The sequence below is a fragment of the Pararge aegeria genome, chromosome 8, assembly GCF_905163445.1.
Source record: "Pararge aegeria chromosome 8, ilParAegt1.1, whole genome shotgun sequence".
In the NCBI taxonomy this organism is placed as follows: domain Eukaryota; kingdom Metazoa; phylum Arthropoda; class Insecta; order Lepidoptera; family Nymphalidae; genus Pararge; species Pararge aegeria.
Genome location: NC_053187.1, coordinates 5,260,871 through 5,284,688, shown reverse-complemented (window position 1 = coordinate 5,284,688; position 23,818 = coordinate 5,260,871). Strand labels below are relative to the sequence as shown.

Sequence of the window (23,818 nt, the reverse complement as noted above, 5' to 3'; positions counted from 1 at the left end):
AAATATGGAACAGCAACTTTTGTTTATTATATAGGTAGGTAGGTAATCCGCCGCTATTAAGAAGTCGAGATAAAAAGGTTGTCCCCGCAAACAAGACTACCCTTCACTAACTGTGAAGTCTAATGTGGGCCAGTCACCTTTTAATAATTGGATAAAATGGAACCTACACTATATATTCGGCAACACTTTATGTTTGGATAACAAAATGTTAAGTATATATATATATATATATTTAATTATAATAGTCATAGAGGAATATTGCAATTTTATTAACATAAAAAAAGGATATTAATAATCGCCTAACTAGAATCGCATATTGATATAGCTGTAGATCGCATGTGAAAGGTGCAGAGGTCTTTTGTGGGGATGTGTATATATACGCTTATATATAATTTATAACGTGATTCTGAAGGTAATTTTGGACCTATCAATGCATAAGTTTAAATAATGTGTTTATTTTCTACAGACATAAAAAAAAAATCTACTTTATGTTTTTTTGGTTAAAAAAATTAAAAGTAGATTAAAAAATTATAATTTAGGTACCATAAACGTATCTAATATTTGCAGTGTTCTAAAAGCACCTATGAAATTTCACGTCTGTTTGTTTTTTATTACTTTACCACCCGCCACGCCGGGTTGTAAAGTAATTCGTCGCCAAGAAACGCGCAAGAATCTCAACAGTTACTCATAAGACGTATGTTCGTAGTACCACAATAGATATAGTTAAGTAACTACTTACGGTCTACTGAGTTATTGTAGCAAATGAGCCAGTTGCCACAACCACCACCCTCGTTATAATGATAGTGAGCCATGGGAGTTGGGGCTTAAGTACTGTCACATGGTGTATGTCATCGATCGCCTCTAAATAATGGATGCTCGTTTATGGTAATGTATGAGGTGAATTATGGTTTGTTGTGGTTGTTAAGTTTTCCATCGAACGTAGTAACAGAACATTTAGTGACAGAGCTTGTCCGGGGAAGTACCTAATACAACCATTTTTATTTCTGCCGCCAAGCAGAGTTACTGTGTTCCGGACGTACCAGTAATCTGTGGCTGTAATAACATGGCTAAGTAATATGTGGCTGTAAAAAAGCCACAGATTAAGTACTTGACACTTACGATCTGCTGAGCTAGCTACTTGATCCGTCAATTACTACAATAAAAAATCCCAAACAGTAAAATAGTATTGTCAAAAGTGGTCCAAGCTACCTTAAGATAACCTCACTTAAAATCAAGGTTAAGGTACAAACATTATCTTGGTTTTAGTGGGAACGGTAGTGTCACCTCAGGTCTGGTTGACTCAGAAAAGCTATAATAATTAATCTAACGGCTCGCTTACGGGTTTTACAAAAATATAGAAACTTACGTTAAAAGAAAGCAAACCTACTTAATACACATACAACGAACGATATAATTTCGTTTTATTTCATTCATATAATTTAATTTATTATTAATAGTTTATCTATCTTGTCGAGTGTATGTATGTACATGTAGCCACAATTGTTTAGGCCCCAGCCTAAGCGGATTGAATGGCGTCGTTAGATTTGTCTCAATTGTAGGAGTGGCATCGGTTTAGCGACGTCACAAAAAGTCTATGGAAATTACTTCAATGCTTAAAGTTAATTAATTAAATTCCTAGCTATTGCCCGCGTCCGCGTTTATTACGGTTTTTTACAAATTTCGCAGAATCCGTTTGTTTTCCTGCGATAAAAAGTAGCCAATGATACTCATCTGCCTTTCAAGAAACAAGTAGATTGGTTGCTTATTTAGGGCGTAAACGAAGGACAAGCAAACAAACAAACATAAACAGTTTCGCATTTATAATATTAGTAAGGATAATAAAAATGTTTTTCCTTAGTAGAGTGACTCACTGATCCGAAAGGCAGATTCAACCGGAAGAAACTATTCTTTTGCTCTATTTTTTTATACTTAATACTAAAAAATAGAGCAACCAAGAAATAAATATTTTCTACATTTTTAACTTGGTGCCAAGTATAATGTAGAAAGTTACTATGTATAGATCCCATACTTCCTAACCCTTTTTATATAGACCAAGGCAAGGGCGAGTAGTATCTACATTTTACTTGGAAACTTAAAAATGTTAATAAATTATTAACATTTCTGGCTTATTAGTTGTATAAGTATAATAAGTCTATTCTTTGTTTTCACGCTTTTTAGTGGGTAGGTTTGCAATTATCACTTTTTCTTTACCAAATGGTTCTTTTCGATAGCAAATGCTCAAGTAACTTTAAAATATACTCAAATCGCTACAGGTGTATATAATATTGCACGCCTCATAAGCGAAGCGATAAATCTCTTTTTATTATTTAAAATAATAAAAAAATTGTTTAAATAAGTTCTGTCTTGGACGTCCGTGAGTCTGTATGTGCGGATCTCGTATCTTGTGGTCACGATAACGAGCGAAATACTTCACTTATCGCGTTGGTTTTTTTTATAGGCTTCAGTATTTTGAGGAATAGTAGCCTATTAATTTTCACGATATAATTAGATGTAGTTTAATTATTATTTATGAGGCGTGCAATTTTGGATTTTCCAACTATTTAAAGAGAACTCTCAATTTCTCCAGGGTCCTTTTAACAGATCTTGCCCTAATGAAAATGAGATCACATGGGAAGTATACCGTCTCAAACAGAAAGAAAAAATTTCAAATAGGTTTGTAAATGATAGTGTTCCGAGCTAACAATTATAAAAAAAATACAACCGAACTTCTCTTTTTTTGTGAGTCGGATGAAAAGAAATGCATTGCACTTACCTTCACAAAAGTACCTTGAAAATTAATTCACCTAAGTAAGTTTACTAGCACAAGTTTAATGTTAATCGTGTATTATACAGGTCTCTCATCTATGTCAGACTGTGGGACGAGAGTTGGAACGCTACCTTTGTATGGCGTTGTATGTTTGTTGTGTTCGTATGACGCATAAATACTAGTGAGAGGCGGGGATAAACTCTTAAGGTAACCTTGCACTCTATTTTGTGTACCTAGTCTAGATTTCTGAATATATATCAAATGTGGTGATAGAAAATGTTCTTAAAATTAAGCTTAATCGCTGGAAAGTCTCAATGTATGGATAGGTATATTCATTGGTATACGATTGGTATATTGGTATTGGTTCATTGGTATATTCATTGGTATTCAATGTATGGATAGGTATATTCAAAGAAGACTGCTTTCTGAGTCCAAGGCCGTGGGTTCGATTCCCACAACTGGAAAATGTTTGTGTGAAGAACATGAATGTCGTTCAGTGTCTGGGTGCTTATATGTACATTATAAGTATTTATGTATACTATTCATAAAAATATTCATCAGTTATCTTAGTACCCATAACACAAGCTACGCTTACTTGATGGCAATGTGTATTGTCGTAGTATATTTATTTATTTATTTAAATAAAATAATAAAACCTCTTTCTCACGTCGGCATACAAATCGTACTAGCAGTTTTTGAGGAAATGTGTCATCACAAATAAGTATTTACAATCAAACAAATTCGAATGTAACCTCTTTACATTTCGATATATTAAAGCAATTTCAAGTATTAGTAGTACTAGAGCTTTTTGTGACCATGCTTATATCTGCCGCTAAGCAGCATTGTCGCAATGCTGCGTTTCGGTCTAAAAGGCGAAGTTATAGGCACATGAGGCCACATTCGGTCGGGGTGATGGACACAGGCCATCACTTTGCAGAATGTGTTCCATGCGTGATCAGGGAAATGAGCCATGCCAGTACTTCAAGCGAGCCTTCACATCGCTTTGCCCCAAGGAGTGGGTCGAGATATGGGACACGCAACGTAGCGAGGGAACCTTCGCTGGACGCATCTAAGCGACCGCGCTGTACTTAGAGCTACGTTAATTTCCACTAGATTGCGTGATATAGAAGTAAATGACTTGGAAGTAAATGTTGCTCTGTTCATAGGCAATGGTTTACCACTTTAATCGGCTGTATGCTTTAGCAGTTCCAGCCACGTAAATAAAAAAAGCCTTTAAACGAATATTCATCAGTTTTACCAAACTTTTAATAAAACGATAACATAACTAGCATTACATTAAAAAAAAGTTCTATCCTTTTCGAATATACAAAAAAAAGTTTTTATCTATCATACAGTTTTTGAGATTAGCGCGTTCAAATATACAATCAAACTCTTCGGCTTCATAATTAAAGGAAAGGCACATACAGATTTTTATGAAGTTACTTATTTATCCTATTGCTCACATCAGATACCTGTAAGTTCTGCTATCGATTTTTTTTTAAAATAAACTATGGAGGGTAGACGTAAGGAGAGTCATCTGTGTATATGAAAAAGTGTCGTCAAAATGTATTAAATTAGTATGGCGCCACAGTTGCATCAGGGTAACTCTTAAAAGAAGCGCCAAATATAAATATTGTTAATAAAAATAAACAAGGAAGTATGGAGATACAAGGAAGTAAGGTTATATTTACCACAATATTTTGTACAACGTAAGTTGTTGAAATTCTCAATAATTAACTACTTTAGTCGATAATGACATTAAATTTTTTAACTCGGCATACTTCAATTCATCTACGATTGCTACATTCATACCATACCCTGTGCATCCACCAGCGCCATTGTGGAGGATTTTTGAACTGTTATTTAGCGCATACACTGGACACTTTTTCAACTTTTCTCCCATATAAGATGACTCTCCTTACCTCTACCCTCCATAAAATAAACACCCGTAAACTGATGAATATTGGTTCAAAGCCTGAGGTAGTTTGTAAAATAAAATATTATACATTACCCGCCATCGAGGCGCTGCTCATTCTACCTCGTGTAAAATCAATCTTGATATTCTTTTAAATCTTTTTTTTATCTAAAGTAACCAACGACTTGAATTATTTTCGATGGAAATAACAAATTATTCTGGAAATCAGCTGAATATTCCTAGAATTTTGATAAATTTGTATTACTTTCTGAAAATGTCACTATTTCATTTTCGAAGTTAAAGTTTATGTTCTCTATGTTTCTAAGTGTTTAAAAGTTCTCATACCAATTAAATATTTCTTTGAAAGAGTTTTTATATACAAGTCGAACATTTTATATGAACATAATAATAATTATTAATGTATTTATATTTTTTTGTCATTTTAGGTCATCTTCTCGTTGCTAGAACAAATTCTGTTGCCAATTTTAAATTCTGTTGTGAAATAACCGACGATCATGTTATGCTTCTGTGGGGCCTGATAAATATAAAAGCCGCAAAAAAACTTGTATCCAGACCCGTAAAGCCCAAGTGTCAGTTGCCAAATGTCAATGTCAATGTCAAAGTCAAATTCGCAGCAAATCGGCATCAGAGTTTGTTTATTTGTGAACATTGTTATTAATTCCATAAATCAAAAGAATTAGAAGATTGTTATTAATTTCGTTTAGTTAATATGAAGTTAGCTTTATAGAAACTATAATTTAACATTTCGTATAATGGCGCCAGGAAAAAAAGGTGCCCGCGGAAAACTTAACCAACACGTTGAAAGAAACTATGCAGAACGTCTTGAAGACTTAAGAGTTCAGTCGTCTGAAGAGAGTGGTGAAAGTACAGATTCTGACGATGAAGGCGTGGAAGCCACGTTCGCCGTAAGCATGTGGGACTTGAACCATTGCGACCCCAAAAAATGCTCCGGTAGAAAGCTTTTAAGGCATAACCTCATCAAGAATTTAAAACTTGGCCAAAAATTCCAAGGACTCGTTTTATCACCGGTAGGAACACAGTGCGTTAGTCCAAACGATAAAGACATAATAGAGAAGTATGGTTTGGCTGTAATAGATTGTTCATGGGCTAAAATTGATGAGACACCATTCGGCCGAATGAAATCACCTCACCCAAGATTGTTGCCTTTCTTAGTTGCAGCGAATCCCATTAACTATGGGAAACCTTATCAGCTTAGTTGTGTTGAAGCATTGGCTGCAGCAATGTTCATAACTGATCACAAAAAAGAAGCAAAATTTTATCTATCAAAATTTTCATGGGGACATTCGTTTTTAGAACTCAACTCGGAAGCTTTAGACATGTATGCTGCTTGTACAGATAGTAAAAGTGTTATTGAAGCTCAGGAAAAATATTTGGTATTGGCGGAAAGTGAAAAAGATACAAGAAAGATGTGGCCCTCTAGTGATTCTGAAACTGAAAGTGATACTAGTAAATAATGCATCTGTTATTTATTTTTATATATTAAATGTATATGTATTGTAAAAAGTTTTTTCTTTAAAATTTTGTTATTGGTTCTGAAAGCAAAACAATTGATAGCTAAACAAATGGTGCTGGATAGCAAACCTTGTAGTAGGTATTAAATTGATCACCAACTTTAGAGGTTTAAATATTGGAGTATGGAACATAGCTTAGATAAGCTTGCCGTTATTTTAATTTCTTTACAAGATAGCAGCTACACATGAATACTTCTTGCATAGTATACAAGATAGCCCTTGCCTGCAGTCTCTATGGATGGTCACTATGGTAGCGAGCTAACCTGTTAGGCGGTATGGTAATCATACTTACATATTTCTTGTAAATATTAACTCTTGACTCCACTACACCTGGAGCTACCCTAAGGTGTAATGTAGCCAAGAGTTAATTTGGGTAATGATTCAATAAAGCTGAACCTGTTAAGGGGTAAAAACATTGGCACTGTTCAGCTTTACTTTGCTGAATTCTAAGTATATCTTAGAATGCAAGTCAGGCTGCACTTTCTGCTCTATCTTCTGAGGTTCTAAACTCAAAGCTGGTAGAAAACTGCAGACAATTCCTGAATACTCTGGCGCAAATAAACAGGGTCATTCTACGCTGGGTTCCTGGCCATAAGGGGATCATGGGTAACGAAATGGCAGATGAACTTGCAAAGTCAGGCGCTTTGGAGAAGCAGATTGGCCCTGAGCCGGTCTGCGGAATACCCAAAAGCCTGGCGCAACTCACCCTACAAACCTATTGTGATTACCACACACTCATTCGCTGGAGACAACTCCAAGGAATGAACCATTCTCGAGCGCTAATAAGACCATTCAACAAAAGGGCCGCCTCTGAGGCCTTAGCACTCAACAGAAAAAACCTATGCATACTAGTGCGAGCGCTTACGGGGCACTGTGGGCTTAATAGACACATGTTCAACCTAAAGCTGCAGGACACAGATCTATGTAGACTCTGTAAGGAGGCTGCGGAGACGCCGCTGCATTTGATCTGTTCCTGCCCCGCGCTGATGCATAAACGCAGCACTCTTTTGGGGAAACACATAATGCAACCAGTGGATGCTAAATTTCTTCCAGCAAGGAAAGTGCTGCTTTTCCTGAAGGCGACCAACGCTTGCTGGGAGATCTAGACAGCGGCGTCACAATAGATCGTAGCCGGTCGACGTGACACCAGGGATCAGACGAACCTGAGCCTCAAGCAGAAGAAGAAGAAGAAGAAGTATATCTTATTAAAGTTTCAAGATAAAATTATTATGCCTATTTATATTTTTTATCGAAACCATAATTTGAATAATACTTTTAATATCAATTCCTGTGATAAATAATACATTGTTATAAGAGAGTCATGAATGAAGTACAATATAGAATCACACCATCTCTCGATATCTATTTCATCATTCATAGCTGAAATTAAATAAACCTGCAAAAGAGGAAATAAAATCGTAAATTTTCTTAGTCGAGCACTGTCCACTGACGCCATCTATTGAGGTATTGTAAAATTTCTTAGTTGTGTTACTTGCGCCATCTAGTACAGCACCAGGACAGCTTTATTACAGGCTGTTAACATAGTTAAGCGCTAGATGGCGATGTAATACTGTTTGGATTGGGAGAGCTTTCGAAACCTGCAAGTTGGGAACGTGCTTAGATCCGTCCGTTAGTTTGCCAGTTTGGTTTGTTTCGGCCGCTTGAGTGTTGGTGTGAACTTTCCCGTCCCGAGTTTCGTCAACTCGCGGGCTAACTTATTCGTGACTTACTTTTCAGGTGTATTTGTGATAAGATAATTGGTGTAGTGTTTATTTGTGTGTGTATCGTGTCGGAACACTATACGGAGTACAACTTTCAAAGTTTTTGGTAAGTTATTTGGAGGCTTTACTTTTATGCAACCTGTCACGCAGGTGTCTTAAAAGTCACTAACCTCTACGATGAATAAACTTAAACTTTCTTGATAGGTTTACAATAGCGTTATTTGTATCTTTTTTATTTTCCTAAGTGTCGCTAACGAATGCGTTCTCCGAACTATTACGGTTTCGTGTTGGAAGTTGCAAAGAATCTACTTTTACTTAGTGAGGTACTGTACAGTACCTGTAAAGGTTACTAGGTATTTGGAATAGATATTTGACGGAAAGTTGCTATTGGATTTGATTGAAATTATACGAAAGGTATAGACAGCGTTTTAGACAAAGCCACACTTTTAAAACGCATTTTCCAAAAGGTTCAAATAGGGACAAAATCAGCCACTATCGTAGCTTTGACCACTTTGACGTTTTTTTTAAATATCTAACTCTATGTTTAAAAAAAAACTAATAAGTAAATTTCGGTTTAAATGAAGTAAACCCGTACATACAGGCTAAGAGGTAGCCGAAAATTACCCACCTACTTAAATGTTTATACCTATTGTAAGCGTTCGGCTGCGGATTACGAGGTTCTGATTCGATTCCCATGTTGAGGTAACTTGTTAGTTACTGGGTTTTCTATCAAAAAATCTCAGTACCCAGTCCGGAGTTCATAAATGCGTATCGTCCTTGCCCCAGAGAGTACGTTAGCCCTCGTTTCCTGGACACGAACTTGTGATGCGATGGTGCCCGCCAGGCGTCCAACCGTATTGTAGATAGAACAGCACAGAATCAAGGAAAGGGATTGGATAAGTCCCTAACCTATATGCTCTCCTTTGAGAAACTTTGAACCCATAAACCGCATCTCGCTTACTATGTCGTGAGGGGTAGGCACTCTTTGGATTTAACATTATTGTAAACCCTAATTGAACCAACGTGGAGGCTCTTCCCCCTTTCAGTAGAGAGAACGGAGGCCTATGAGGCCATTCTAGTGGGAGCACGGTTAATACGCAAGTGCAACCCGTACTCTCGCCTATTTTTGGTAGGTACCTACATCCGCTGCACCAAGCTTGACAAGATCCGGTTTCCAAAAGATTTCTTGTATGAAGGAGATTACACTTTTTACGCCGAAAAAGCGCACGGGATTACGGGATTTGAATATTAAACTTTGTTACCTATGCGGCTCAACAGCAAAACTCATCTTTTTTAAATGTTGCTTGCATCCTAGAGAAAGAATGAGGCTGCTTTTTAACCTGGGAACACCCACGGTTTGCGAGGGTTTTTAAAAACAATATAATAATATAAATATTTTTTATTTGATAATTATTGATCGTAAGTAATGCAAATTAGGTAATTTAAAAATTTCAGAGAAATAAATAAGAGCTGGCTAGAGATTGGTTGCGAGAAAGAGATCGTAACGTTTGCTACGTTAAGGTCCCCAAAGTGGATATATATACACTGTGTACAAGAAGAAGAAGATAATACAAAATTATCTTCTTCGCACACGAGATTTAATACAGGACATGTCACAGCTTCAATAAACTTGAAACCCCAAGTATAAAATAATATGATACAGGATGCAATAGTTACATTAGCTGGACATAAGAAATAGCGGAATAGACAAACGCCTGAATACAAAATACATAGAAAGCTCTGTGGTTTAAGCGTCGTTGGCATTCTGGTCGCTACCTAATCATCCAGGGAGGATACTAATACAAGACAGGTAAGAAATGATGCAGTCCAACATGGTAGCGAAATAATTTGCTAGGGATATGGCATTTATATTAAACCTCTCCCTCTAAGCGTTTCACGCGGCATCGTACCAGAACGCGAAATCGCTCGGCAGTTCTTTGTCGGTGCTATACAAAAATCCCGGGAAAATTTGGGAATACGTAATTCTTGAATTTTTCTGTGCGATTCTGTGCGAAAGTGATTTCGCGTTCCGGTCGGATGCCGTATAGATACCGATCAAGTTGTGGAATAAAAAAATCTTTACACAGTATAAAACACGTGTTTGTACGCTTGGATCTTTTAAACGTTTTAAACTTCGCAACAGATTTTAACGCAATTTTCAACAATAGATAGGTATTCATTTAAGAGGAAGGTTTTTTAATATATGTAGTATACATGACATGAACTGCTCGCTGCCATTTTAACTTGCTAATCCTTTGAGCCGAGACAGCGACTTCTCCTACGGATTGCCTTATTGCGAATTTTGTCCCGGAGATGGGCTCCCAACATAGCACCGTAGCGCATAGCGCGACTTTAATTTGTGGATCAGGTAGACTGTCAGTGTCCAAGTTTTTGCGCTCCATATGCCATTACAGGCACACTAGGTCGGCATGAAGTAATGCCCAGCGGTTCCGTGCAGACCTGGCAGATAGGGGGGTTGTTTTAGTCCGTGCAAGTCAGACATGCCATTAGGCAGAAGTACGAAGGGATTTCTTCCTCCTCGATTAAAAAAAAAAAAAGGCAGGACACACTCATAATAATTACTTTCGTCTTTAGGCCTTAGTCTGTAGGCAAAAGGTTACAGGCGAATAGAAGACTTGACTTAGTTTTACAAATGCTGCCCAGCCCAACTGAATTCTTCGGTCAGGTTCCTTGTCGAAGTTTTTTCTACTTATTTTTATATTTTGGTTAAGCCTCATATGCCTGTAATTACACAGGGGCACAGACATCGCAACAATGCTTCGCGGGAGAAATAAGCAAGACGGTGGTACCTCTCGGGACTTGCTCTGTCAAAAAAAGCTCTGCTACCACAAAATCCAAGATATTTGTTAAAACATCATAAATCTCACCGGACAAAAACAAAACACTCTGACGACACGACACGATCTGAAAAAAGAGAAAATTCACCGTCTTTTCTCAAAAAGTGCACGAAAATACATAACAAACCAGTCGCAAATTGGTAATATAAGAATGAATACAAAATACGCACAGTTTAGTAATCGGATCATGAGAACGCAATCCACCATGACCGGTTTGTTACCAGCACACACAATACAAGCTAATGTAAATACTGAAACTAAATTCTTCAAAACACCTTTACCCACAACGGTAAATAAAAGTACTGCAACCATAGAAATACCCATGAATTACACCCACAAAGTAAATCTACCCAGAAAGCAAATTTTATTAAACGATGTTTCTGTACTTTAAACCTCAGGAATCATATTTTTCATACTTTGCTGCTTACTATTAAGTAAGCAGCAAAGTATGAAAAATATGATTCCTTTACCTCATACTATCATAGTACGAAGAGCGACTGTGCTTCACAATCCTAAAATGTCACTTCCTACAAAAAAAAACAAAAACCATTAAAAAAAAATTACGGAATATCCATGTACATGCATTTACTTCTCCCGAAATGGTAAAGCTATACCACCTGAAGACTTAAAAACTCTTCTTCCTTATATACCCGAAAAGTTCAATAAAACCTTCAGTAAAAGTGAACTTTCTTTACAAAATGGAATTAATATCCGAAAGAAACGAAAAGAAGAAACGATAGAAAATCGTGGTAAAAGACTAACTCGAAAACGAGAGAAAAAGTATATACACACGCCTACCGTAATTCCGGAAAAAACTACAGATGATAACCGCTTTCTCGGTATTAAAAAATTTATTAGTTGCTGTGTGCAAATATTGAATCCTAAATCTACTTCTAACTATTTATATATCACTGATAAAATGCGTGATAAATTTTGGCTTGAAGAAATGATAACTTCATAGAGCGATCATCAAGCCAAAGTCAATCAATTCATGTCTAAACTGAAAAAAAGTGAAAAGATATGTCCATACTATGCCAATTATATTATTAATTTACTATATCAAAATATAGATAGCAAATTAGGGAGAAATATTAAACCAAATAAGAAACGAAACCCTAAACCTACACCGATAACTGGGAAATTAAATCGAAAACGGCCCATTATGAGTTACAAGAAAACTGGACATACTCTACCAAAAATAAAAAATGTTAAAATAGGTCATGTAGCGAATGAAAAACAATCGCCGCCTTTAAGAGTAAATTTTTTAAAAACAACACCTACATTCAGTTATCTTAACAATAAAATTAACGTTAAAAAGCTTTCAAATGCTAACAACAATCCATACGGCGCAATGTCTGATCGAGTCCAATCATATAATTATTGTCGCCCTTGTAGAATCAAGATAAACAAAGAGAAATTTCAAAAAGCAGCAGGTGATCAACTTTTTAATCAAAATCGTAAAAGAAGAGAGGTGTGTTCTGGTAGTCAGGCAAAGAGGCCATTATTTGAAATGCAATTAGATTCTGGCAACTATGATATTTTAAATAAAGATCAATTTGTTCATAATTTCTCCAAATTAAATACTAAATGTAAGAAAAAACCAGTAATTTAAGTGCAGCTAGATTCAAAAAAGTTTAATATTTTAAATAAAGAAGCAATTTTTGATAAAGTTATCAAATCGAATATTAAAAAGAGGAATAGTATACTAGGTTCGTTAATGGATATTGTTGGTATAAATCGTGAAAAAGCATGTCCTTGCCGTCCTTGCCTATGTGCGTCCCACAATATAATTGGAGAAGCAACGAAAGAAGTAGGAGCTCAACACTTTTATAAGACTTCAGGAAAACCATGTACTTGTGACAGTTTAATATGTGCAAAAAATGTACCAAAAACTTAAACGCTCAATAAACGTCATAAATTTAAAACTTGTGTTTGCGGAAGTCCGATATGTCATACAGACCCTGCAAGAATAAAAGTTCAAAAGGCGATGGCGAAAAGAATGGCAAAACGCAAAGCAAAGAATTTAAAAAAAACAAGCAGAGCTCGCGCTAATCGTTTAAGCAATATAGTAAAAGCGATAAAATCAGACAAAAACAACGTGAAAACTTTATAAGAAATTGGAAAAGAAAATCAACAGAAATGCTCCGTCTGGAGTTCTTCTCGCGGATAATATATTAGATATTGGAAAATTAGGGATAACAGCCACCACAGGCGTACTTCGTCAATTCGGCAGATTTGCGAGAGATCCAAAGCATACGTATCAGACGCTTCGGACACTCGAACAAAATCCACAGCTTTTAGCAGAAATGCTACGATGCTGCAAATGTTCGGATTTGCGTGCTACAATGAGAAGAGTACGGCTTCGGTGCTTCCCCATGAGAGGCATGCAAAAATTAAAGCTAACTTTAGAAAGTAATCCTATAACGAAATATTTATTGCACATAAATAGCAAAGACCCTAGCAGTAGAATTATAAAAAACAAACCAAACAAGCGAGTCCGTGAACGTTTAGCCTTTACGTGCAATTTTTATATGGCCACCCGGAGGAAGCGGCCTTTCATATCATTTTATAACAAATGCCCACGGTTTTACCCACATTTTCTTTCGCTAGTCCACGCTTCGAAGCAGCTATTCGACATTGGTTTATTCTTACTGGCAGCTGTCGTGTGGAGCCCATGTATATTATGTAAAGAATTATGCCGAGCTTGTATGTGTTGCTTTTTGTGAACGCTGTATTCTTGAGAATAAAATTTTACGTTGTATAATTGGACTTTATTTTAGGCCCAAGACTGGTCATGAATTATGTCACTTGAGAGAGTTACTTTTAACTTCCGTTACTTTTTTTTTTATTGGAAATAATATTTTGCCAGTAGTGGGTATGATCTTTTAAAAGTGATTTTTATTTCGTAAACCTTAATTCCAGAAAATAATGGTTAAATCTTCCATACATTGCCAGAACTGGGCTTAAATATTCAACGAACTATTTTATAAATTAGAAGGAGACGCAGCTACTTCGAAGTGCGAAAACAAAAGAGAGCTATATCGACCAAACCCTCAAAAGTGAGAGGGTGGCACCCTCTTTATGACTCAGAGGGGAGGACCCTTGCACGTACCATTTGTACCCTCAGTACGCGGTACCGCATGCACTCAATATTGATCTGAGCTTTTGGACCCAAATATTACCGTGTTTTTGACCTATCGGCTTGGTCATTTACATCATCAATACAGAATACTTGATACGTATCTATTTATACTAACATTATAAAGAGTAAGGTTTTTTTGTTTGTGCATACCGGATTTTAACTATTTCTTTAATAATCAAAAGTAGATTTATTAAAAAAAAAATTAAAGATCCTTAAGAAAATTGCATTAATGTAACACAAAGTAGCAACATTTTGAAAATAAAATTTATTATTAGGCCTGCACTGAGAAAACTTTTACTTTTACTTTTACTTTTATACCCATTCTAACCTACACAGAATATGGTAGTTTAGTTTCAATAGCAGCTTAAGTCAAAATAAGATCGCCTTCAGAAACGAAAGTTGGATTTATTCGTATCGGGGTATTATTTCTCATTTAAATACGTTTTATTACCAAACCGATTGCGACGATACTAGTACTACTACTACCCCTCGGAGTCGAAACTTACGCGGGTGAAACCGACGGGCACAGCTAGTCTTTTTCTAATTATTGGGTATCGACTAAAAAATTTTGGCTGGTCGTAGTTATAGACTACTACCAGGTACTAGGTCTAGTTTGATTCTCAGGTCAGTTCTAAAATGTATAAATTAGTTAAAAGTTTTAGCTAAATTTCGAAGAACCGGCCGGTAGTATGGAAATAGTCTATAGCTAACTACCTGTTGCCCGCGACTTTGTCCGCGTTTATTTTGGGATTTTAACAATACGTTGGAACCCTTTATTTTCCTGGAATAAAATGTATCCTATGAATCAGGATGGAAACTGCCGATTTGACTGCGGATTGGCGCAGTGGGCAGCATCCCTGCTTTCTGATTCCAAGGCCGTGGATTTGATTCCCACAACTGGAAAATATTTGTGTGATGAACATGAATGTTTTTCAGTGTCTGGGTGTTTATCTTTATATTATCAGTATTTATGTATATTATTCATAAAAATATGCATTACTCATCTTAGTACCCATAACACAAGCTACGCTTACTTTGGGGCTAGATGGCGATGTGTGTAGTCGTAGTATAGTTGTTTATTTAAACTATTTATGTGAACAAATTTTCACCAAAATTACACGTTCATTTATTTTCGAGCTGACCTTTGTTTAAAATAAATATTATAACAAGTAATAACTTTAAAAAAATAAGAATTAATTTTAGTAGGATAAGTTTTATGTAGGTTTTTCAGTAATCATCATATCAACCCATTACCGGCCCACTTCTCGAAACGGGTCTCCAGCTCTCAGAATGAGAATGGCTTAGACCGAAGTACGCTACGCTGGCAAAGTGCGGATTAGTGGACTTCACACGCCTTAGAGAACGTTACGCAGATTTCTCAAGCATGCTGGTTTCCTCACGATTTTTTATTTTTATTATTTATTTTTTCATTTAAGTGGCATTCAAATGGCTTAAGTTATAAAACGCACATTTAGCGGTGCGTGCCGGGGATCGATCGAAGTCGGTCTTCTCGATATGGAAGCTGAAGCCCTAATCAACAGGCTATCACCGCTTTCGCTTTTTTAGTAATAACCAAAGTGGTTATTACTTAAAAAAGCGAAATATCAACAGTGTTTGTTTTATAGACCCTTTAATGTTCTTGGACAAAATAATAAACAAGACAACAACACACAACATATAACCTGGGTTCAAGGCAAGAGTGAATAGGTATTTCTAGGGTTTTTCTAGGCAAGCGTTTAGGCAACCATACTGAGGCTCACCATTAGGTATGATATTCGTCAAAAGCGGAAGTCTATTTATAAAAAAAAATGTTATACATATTGATTAAATTGACACCGCCGCTGCACCGCGCCGCTTACACTCAATATAGGATGCCGACGCCGGTCTTAGATTTGCAGTTCTCACTCTGCGCACAAATGAAATTGTTGTTGTTTTTTCATACAAATTGTTAAAACTTTAATTTCATAGTCTATTTTTCTCCACTCCGGTTGCTGTGTGCCTGGTGTTTAAATTAAGCTTTTTGTTTTCAGGTTTAAACTGCGTTCAATCATTGACCAGTATACACTTTCGATTGGGTTAATTCCAAGGTATGTACACATCTGCTTATTTGATTTAATTGTGAAAAAATGATATTTGTGCTTTGCCTAAAATTGCCGTTGTTATAAATAATAGTAACACCTACAACGGTTAAGTAGAAATAATTCCCCTTCTTGCCACTGAGCATGTCGGTAGTAGTACGGGAAATCGTTATTGCCCGTGTTTGTACTGACTGATAGCAGCACAGACTTAACTTATATAACACTTACAATGCCTATCCTTAACGTTTTGTATATAGCTCGTACTTGATATTTTCTTCATTTTATATCCTCTGCATACCCTCTATGCACGTCACTGGTCGCATGCATCAATCTCACATCAATATTATTTGAAAGACATCGCTTGGCGGGCCGGCGTTGTTGCAACCACGTTCAAATCTTCAAAAGGGAGTTTTGCGCCTGAGGTTTTAGATGATTTTCGAAAATATTCTTCTTTTGGAGCGTTAGAGAAAATTATGAGATTAATTTTTTACGATGCGCGCGCACACCGTCACAAAAAACCGACACCCCGAGGTTAGTTAGTTTTGACAGTGTACACTTTCAATTGCCAAAGTCTGCTGGCGCATTTCATTGTTTAAATTGATTCTATTGTACATAAATCTCAAATTTTAATGTTGGTTGTCCGATAATGAGTCTAATACTTAGTATTCCAAATTTAATTGTGTTTATTATGTCCGTTTCTTTAATTATATAGAAATATTTTTTGTGATATTTAAATAAACTTTCAATGTATTTCTACAAACGTAGAATAAGGCGAAAAATGAAATTTTTGAAGAGATTTTAAGTTTTTGTCTAATGATAATAAGTAGTAATAATGAAATATATGTAACTATGCGTAGTTGACTTGTCGCAATTTCAAAAAAAAAATTTTTTTTAGTTTTTAATAGAAATGTAATAAACAGTCATTTTTTTTGGAACAAATTTTTAATGATTTAACTTTTCAATACGCTTTATCTTATTTTAATGTAAAGTTTATTTTAAAAAATATTAAGAAAATAATAAAAACCTACTAACGTAAAGAAAATCTCTTTTTATTTTGTTTTTTATTTATTTATTTTATTGTTTGCTTTTAGTATTTTAAATCATACATACTATTTTAAGAAGTAATGAAAATAAAGATTACATTAAAAGACAAGTGGGGAAAAATTGAGTTTATGACCGTATTTGTGTGTGGGTAAAAAAATGTAGGTTCCGTAATACAGCATAGAGATTAGAGATCAACTTTTAAAGAGTCTCCCGGGTGATGATACTGAATGCCCCAATTTGGTCCCCTCACACAGTTGACAAGGTGCTGTCGGTTATTCAAACGAATCACGTCAAAAGAACTTTCGCAAACTTCGTCAGAGCCTCAGAGGGGAACTTTAACCGTAACTGATGTTATAAAGGAGGGTGTTAGATTGCACTTGTTGTGGAGCCAAATTTTTCTAACCGCCTTCAATGACGCAATCGAAGAATGCATATTTGTATTTAAAAAAAAACACCCGACTAAGTTTGTTGTGGGCTTCTTCTTAGACCCGGACGCGTTTGGAGCTTTAGTTTTAAGTTTACGAATGTGGTTATCGCCATCATCTCACTACCGTGTAATTCTTATGTACGCATCAAAAGTGCCACCTATAGGCCTATATATAAAAGGCCTACTTGAATAAAGATATTTTGACTTTGACTTTATTTATTGGTATTTCAATGTACCTTCGCTTTTAATGGAATTAGAATTTGGCATATGAGGCTTATCTTTTTAAAAACAATTATGAGGTGCTAATGTGATATTTTGTACCTACTACGTTTACTTATTTGATCGCGTAAAAATGTACTACGATTTATATGTTATCGCCACGCCATCTAGTGACAGTAAGGTCTCCCAGTATTGTCACTTCTTTTTTTTTTAATATAATAATATTTTACGGACCATATGATAAGTGCAAAACCATCGCCTATAATCAGAGCAACACCTCACAGGGCATGTAAGGAGTACGTCCTACAACATGACGCCCTGTGTCTATCAATTTGAGGCGTAGATGTTAAGCCTTATATAATAAACTACGACCTTCAGACCGGAACACAGCATTGCAACAATGCGGGCTAGCGGCAGAAATAAGCTTTAGTACTTCCACGGTCACAAAAAGCGCTAGTGCTATATGACGCTCTTTCGATACAGTATTAATCGTAGTTAATTGTTGACTGTAAAACCCAATTACTGTCACGTCATCTCGCATACACTCATTTACGTAAACATGAACTGTTTTGAATAAAGTCTGCGTCCCGTCAGTCGAGTCTGTTACATGTCCACCCCCTACTATCCTTTATTTCGAAGTCCCATTTGAATAATTTCCGCGGGGAATATTAATGCTGGCTTAATCCTTATTAAAATTGAGTCTGGAATGGTCTGGAACGTTGATTAGTGACACTTCGCCGGTTCGAAGATTAATGAAATGTGCTCGACAAAAATTCATATTCATTATTTTGCCGGAACGGATGGATCGCTAGGGGTTATTTCGCTACAGTTTTTTTAATTTAACGAAGTTATAGTTTTTTGTCTGGCATAACGTTGAGCGATGGAGTTTGCTATAGTTATAACTTTACACATGGTTTTTTTTGGATTGTGTGAAACTGTTTTTCCTTATGGTCTGCGTACTCCAGTCACGATGTGAGGCCCTAGGGCTAGATGAAACTAACGAACGATGGCATTAACCCTCATGTGAGGCAGAACCTTGATGCAGGCGACGATTGAAATGATGGGTTGATTCGGCTAGCATACTTAGGCAGGGGACAAAATTTTTATTTCACTGACAAGGGATAAAATTGATGTGACCACGCACGGGAATGGGTATAAGAAGTTATTTTAGTTGCATTTTAGACGTATCATATTTAAATAAATAAATAAATATACTACGACAATACACACATCGCCATGTAGCCCCAACCGTAGCTTGTTTTATGGGCACTAAGATGACTGATGAATATTTTTATAAATAATATTCATAAATACTTATAATATACAGATAAACACCCAGAAACTGAAAAATATTCATGTTCATCACATAAATATTTTCCAGATGTGGGAATCGAACCCACGGCCTTGGACTTAGAAAGCAGGGTCGCTGCCCACTGCGCCAGTCGGCCGTAAATACTAACTGTAGCCCTCTAAATCTTGTTCTTGCCCAATGGTCTTCTTCACGTTTTATTAGGTCGGCACAGAATATATTATCTTCCCCAAACTTGAGGACCTGTTGTTTTGGTTTAGGCATTACGGTCGACCGCCTGCGTACTTACGTGCGTGCGTGCTTTATGAGCTTACGTGAAATCTCCTTTGGAATGTCTTACAACCGTATAACTGCCGCTAAACAGTATTCTTTACGGAACTACTTCTTTGAGATGTTTGGTACTCTTGGAACGTTAAGACTGCACGTATTGAGTGGCTTTTTGTTAATAGTAATAATTGACGGGCCAACTGGATGTCTTACATGATTGTAAGTTGATAACAATTGCCTATGAACACAGCAACACTTCGCGGGGCATGCAAAAAACACGTCCTACAAATTGACGCCCTCTGTCCGTCAACCGGTGGCGTAGGTATTAAACCTCACGCGCCTGTTATAATACATACGACATTTTTGGAACTCTACCACAATTTTTGTAGGCTACTACTACTACGGTTTTTTTTTTCGGATTGCGTATAGGTGATTAACCCTAATGATTTTAACAGCGTAACGCGGGCTTGTTGGCGAGCCTCGGAGTGGGGGTCTGCCACGAAGAGTTTGAACCCTACTACGGAAATTAAGCTTTATTTCTAATAAGATGTTCACTTAACGTCACTCATCTCTATCATTCACAATCAACCTTTACTGAGGATGCTGGTGTCGGTGAGACACGTGCGTAGTGAGTACATTGCCGAAAATCGGTTTGATGTGGAGTATAAAGATTGAAGAAATTATTAATTACACTGTACAGATTCTCCTACTTTTCCATGAAAATAGCAAGCTTAGCTTAATTTTCATAGTAGGTACGAGTACATCATGGAATTCCGCAAAGTAACGCCTGCGTCTATCCAATATTAGGCTACTATTAATATACTACTTAATACGGTTGACGGACAGAGGGCGTCAATTTGTAGGACGTGTTTTTGGCATGCCCCGCGAAGTGTTGCTGTGTTCATAGGCAATTTTTATCAACTTACAATCATGTAAGACATCCAGTTGGCCCGTCAATTGTTACTATTAACAAAAAGCAACTCAATACGTGCAGTCTTAACGTTCCAAGAGTACCAAACATCTCAAAGAAGTAGTTCCGTAAAGAATACTGTTTAGCGGCAGTTATACTTATTACGAAAAAAAGTCGGCTAATAACACAGCAGTTGCTCTTTAACAACATTAACATTTTACAATTAAACACTCTCTCAACTGCTTTCATCAAGAAATCCATATGGCACTAAAGTCATTAAAATAAGGTGTAAAACTTTTCTTTACGTAAAAGTTCAAAGCGTCGAGTTCTGTCTTCCATTATTATTCATAGTCAATAGCCCATCAAATTACAAACAATTACATACAAATATTAATGGGGTATTATGTTAATAGTAAATTATACCCAAGGCTGCTTTGATATGGAAACTTCGCTATCTAATTGCTGTTGTTCATTTACCAACCGGAATTTCTTACTTTGTAAATATCGCGTAGGGAATCAAAGGTAACATTAGTTACTAAGTTTTAAGTATATTATGAATTAGAGTGGTCTGACCTAGTTATTAAAGCTACTCTGTCCCTAGTTTATAACTGGATGGATGACTCTGAAAGTGCGAACTAGCCTTAACTATGATGTAAATCTTTTCAATCAAGTTCAGAAAAAATAATCGTATATTTAATTTCGTAAATATACAGGCCAAGTTTTCTCGACAAGCGACATATTAGAATGTGTACGAATGATACAAAGCCACCAGACTTTCCCGCCAAAACAGCCAACATGGCGGACCGGGCGCGACTTTTTACGACCCCGTGAAAATTATGGCCTTATACGTACGTAAAACTTTTATACCCCGACGCTGGATCCACATGGGGTGTTAAAATTATATTATTGCTGTCACGAGTATGCACTATGGTAATTTTCCTTTTATATTATATTACGGCAACTGCACAATCTCATCTACTTTTGTACGAAATACTACCCTTTTACACTACGCGAATGTATTTACAAACTATAAATAACTTTTTAAATTAAGTAGCAAAGACATATTAATTGAGATGGAAAAATAGCTTTAAATCTGCTATTATAATAACAGTTATTAGTTATGCTCAGTTATGCTGTTTACACTCAGAATGTGTTTACATTTGCACTGTTGTTTTCAGTTTTGGAGTTTAGCTTTCCAACTTTAACAGATTATTACAAAAATTACATGGGGACTAACCCCGAAGATATAGCCTATACCTTAATTAAATAAAATAATCATGTAAAATGGCTAACGCACTTAAAAGTAATGCGTAAAGATCGATGTAGCATTCACAGCTACCTTAATGCATGCCCTATTAAGTTCATAAAGTTAAAAAGAGTAAGATCTATTACTCGTTGAGATGTGTCAACTCGAATTATAGATACACCGTTCTTTTAATATTGCGATAATTGCGCTTATTTTGATGTTAACACATTTAACAAAACTGACACCAACAAAACTAAGTGGACTTTTACATAGTTAGGTTACATTAATTTAAATCGGTATGTACTTATCCTATAATAATTGGAATCTTTGATCATCATCATCAACATTATCAACCCATCACCGACCCACCAAAAGGAAGGGATTAGGCCGTAGTCCACCACGCGCTGGCCTATTGCGGATAGGTAGACATCACACGCATTCGAGGACATTATGAAGAATATTTTTGTATGGATATCATATATATATATTTATTAGTTGCGTGTGTATGTCACTGAACTCCTCCTAAACAGCTGGACTGATTTGAATGATTTTTTTTGTATGCGTTTGGGTGGCACCCTAGATGGTTTAGATTCCCAAATCAGCCCGACAGATGGCGCTGGGGTCCGCTAGTATAATGTAAATATAATATAAATACGTAGTAAATAAACTTTCAGTTTTTATTTTTTATTTATATATATTTATAATGCACAAACTAGAAAAATTGTTATCTTGGCGTCTCAAAACTCAAACTCGGTGATAAATTAACCGCACATAATGAATCTAAGGAGTGAGAGGAAATTTGATATTCTTTGCACTTTGCGATTTACCGGTATCCAATTGGTTTTTAAAAAAAGTTTAACGGGTACATACCACGATAGTATTATGGGATTTGTCGATATTTGGACCCAGTTGCATGGATCGTAGTCGTTACCGTAACGTGTACTTTAGAATCTTTAGATGCTAAGAAAATTTTTGTTTATTTTATCTAAAGCTCGATCAGCAATTATTATTTATCCTTGGACCTAATATATCACTTACTTTACGTTTCCAATGTTAATCGGGAAGAACGTGAACATTAGACCGGTAAAGTTACGAACAACTTTAGATTTACGCACGGAGTTTATTAACAAGCATTCGGCTCCATCGATTTTTGTGATTCACGAAGCGCTCTTATTTGCCAACTTTCAAGGTTTTTAAACAAATATGGTAGCGGGCTAACCTGTTAGGGAGTATGATAGTCATACCCCTAATCGGTTAACAACGGTCGACAACGCACCGTAACACTAAATCGCTTAGCGGCACGTCTTTGTCGGTAGGGTGGTAACTAGTCATGGCCAAAGCCTCCCACCAGACCAGACCACCTACTAAAATTCACAGCGCTCACCGTTGCGCCAGGGAGGTCGTCAAATAATTGTTATCTGGATGACCGAAATCATTGCCTTTCAATGTAAATGCTAACGGATTTGTATATTCTACTGAAGCGCGATCGTAATAGATCACTAACTTTCCTTTTCAAATGTTAATAGGGTAGAGCTCAAATATTTGACCAAAAAAAGTCAGTTAAACTTTCAGGAGTAAGTACATACCAAAGTCGCCGACCCGCCAACACACCAAACTCGGCTTCGGTCTGTAGAGTCTTTTAGATTTACACGTAAAGTTGTTTACAAGCAGTCGGCTCTATCGATTTTTGTGATTCACTCAACGCTTTTGTGTGCAAACTTTCACGGTTTAAACAAATTGGAGTCTGCCGTCTGGTTTGTTCTTAAATATTATACATACCTTTTCTAGTTCTGCAATAATTTCGGAACACCCTCGTCCTACGAAATCTGATCTCAATAGCTTTGTCTTTAACAATGTCTACTTGGCTTTCAAAATGGACCTGCAGAATTTGAGTCAGGCCACGGGAAAAATCGCGTTGCGCGAATTATTATCCCTGGCTTAGCGTCTAATGTCTTAAACAAATGTGCGGTAATGTATCAAGCGACTCTGCCACCATTTATTCATATCGCGTAAAAATTCGCGCGACGCGATTGGTCCCGCGGCCTGACTCAAATGCATTAATTCATGATAAGTGTTACAAACAAACAGTACATTTTATATTAACATAGAAACAGACTGTCTGGCGATTCAGTTCAGCATTGGCTATGCATTTATATTATTAGTGCACGATGCGCTATCAACTAAAAATAAACCATTCAAAAACAATTTTATAATACTTAAAAATATATTATAAGTTTTAATTAAATTTGGCCCGTCTACATTAGAATTATAACTGTAAAATATCACTATAACTTGGTCTTTTCGATGACAATCGGGAAGTGGCCGTTGTACATTGCACTATGCGTAGACATTGCAAGAATAA

General features: G+C 36.3%; 2 protein-coding genes across 5 annotated transcripts in view; one reads left to right on the top strand and one right to left on the bottom strand.

Moving 5' to 3' along the window:
• Positions 1–23,818, bottom strand: part of LOC120625746 (calcyphosin-like protein) — a 60,901-nt gene that overhangs the window by 13,851 nt on the left and 23,232 nt on the right. The window contains exon 1 of one of the 4 annotated variants that reach the window (XM_039892928.1): positions 4,779–4,931. The exons of 1 other annotated variant lie outside the window; for it this stretch is intronic. In XM_039892928.1, coding sequence (XP_039748862.1) covers positions 4,779–4,800 — 22 coding nt within the window. In that variant the 5' untranslated portion in view covers positions 4,801–4,931. Of the gene's footprint in view, positions 1–739; positions 783–2,773; positions 2,880–4,778; positions 4,932–23,818 lie in introns of those variants that run through there. 2 more of the 4 variants (XM_039892930.1, XM_039892931.1) reach the window with 2 other exon arrangements.
• On the top strand, positions 5,300–6,227 carry LOC120625747 (18S rRNA aminocarboxypropyltransferase). Its single transcript, XM_039892932.1, has one exon. It carries the CDS (start codon positions 5,456–5,458, stop codon positions 6,176–6,178), a length of 723 nt encoding a protein of 240 aa, XP_039748866.1. The 5' UTR covers positions 5,300–5,455; the 3' UTR covers positions 6,179–6,227.